The sequence below is a fragment of the Mastomys coucha genome, unplaced genomic scaffold, assembly GCF_008632895.1.
Source record: "Mastomys coucha isolate ucsf_1 unplaced genomic scaffold, UCSF_Mcou_1 pScaffold12, whole genome shotgun sequence".
NCBI lineage: Eukaryota > Metazoa > Chordata > Mammalia > Rodentia > Muridae > Mastomys > Mastomys coucha.
In genome coordinates, this window is record NW_022196894.1 from 44,559 (window position 1) to 45,730 (window position 1,172).

The 1,172-nt window shown below is 46.4% G+C and overlaps 2 protein-coding genes across 2 annotated transcripts in view; both read left to right on the plus strand.

The window, feature by feature from the left end:
- Positions 1-750, plus strand: LOC116086217 (olfactory receptor 1361-like; the record flags this gene model as incomplete). Its single annotated transcript, XM_031364579.1, has 1 exon — positions 1-750. A coding segment is annotated over one exon (750 nt), but the record flags the coding sequence as incomplete, so codon positions are not given.
- LOC116086275 (olfactory receptor 1361) overlaps positions 5-1,172 on the plus strand; it is an 18,445-nt gene continuing 17,277 nt past the window's right edge. The window contains exon 1 of the mRNA XM_031364610.1: positions 5-48. The gene's annotated coding sequence lies outside the window, so the exon portion shown is untranslated. The remainder of the gene's footprint in view (positions 49-1,172) is intronic.

Sequence of the window (1,172 nt, forward strand, 5' to 3'; positions counted from 1 at the left end):
AACCTGTCCTTTGTGGATGTCTGCTTCTCCTCCACCACTGTCCCCAAGGTACTGGCCAACCACATACTTGGGAGTCAGACCATTTCTGTCTCTGGGTGTCTAACACAGCTTTATTTTCTCTGTGTGTTTGCTGACATGGACAATTTCCTGCTGGCTGTGATGGCCTATGACCGATTTGTGGCCATATGCCACCCTTTACACTACACAACAAAGATGAACCATCAGCTCTGTGCCCTTCTTGATGTTGGGTCCTGGGTGGTAGCCAGCTTGAATGCTCTGTTGCACACCCTTCTCATGGCTCGACTCTCCTTTTGTGGGGACAATATCATCCCCCACTTCTTTTGTGATGCGACTCCTCTCCTGAAACTCTCCTGCTCAGACACACATCTCAACCAGCTCATGATTCTTACTGTTGCAGGGCTGATACTCTTATCTCCATTTGTCTGCATCCTTGTGTCTTACATCCTTATTGCTTGTGCTGTCCTGAGAGTCTCATCCCCTAGGGGAGGATGGAAAGCCTTCTCCACCTGTGGCTCCCACCTGGCTGTGGTCTGCCTCTTTTATGGCACCATCATCGCTGAGTACTTTAACCCTTCATCCTCTCACTCAGCTGGGAGGGACTTGGCAGGTGCTGTGATGTACACAGTGGTGACCCCCATGCTGAACCCTTTCATCTACAGCCTGAGGAACAGGGACATGAAAGGGGCTTTAAGGAAAGTGCTTACCATGAAATTTCCATCTAAGCAGTAATGTTGAAGGTGTCAAACACCACAGAGGGAACTAATATCTAAGAATTATTCATATTTTCTCCTTTATCTGAGACGTAGCACTTGTCTTTTGTAAGCAAAGCATCTACTATCACTTCCACATACAAAACCCAGGTTACAAATCCTTTAGGTAAAAGAATAAAAAACTCTTTAACAATGGTTGTTGTATAGATTGTCAGTCACATCAATGCCTTGGCAGAATGCAACGTAAGCACCCTTGCACAGTGTTGGACAAATGCAAGGAGTCCCAATGGGACAACACTGGCAAGTGACTCATGGTGAGCTCAAAACTGGGTCAGGTGTTGTCAGAATGGGGAATTGATTCCGGCTCCAGATGGGATGTGGTTTCCGAGTTATGATAATTCTGAATGGCTGTGTTTATGCAGTTCAGTAGAAGACTGAGTT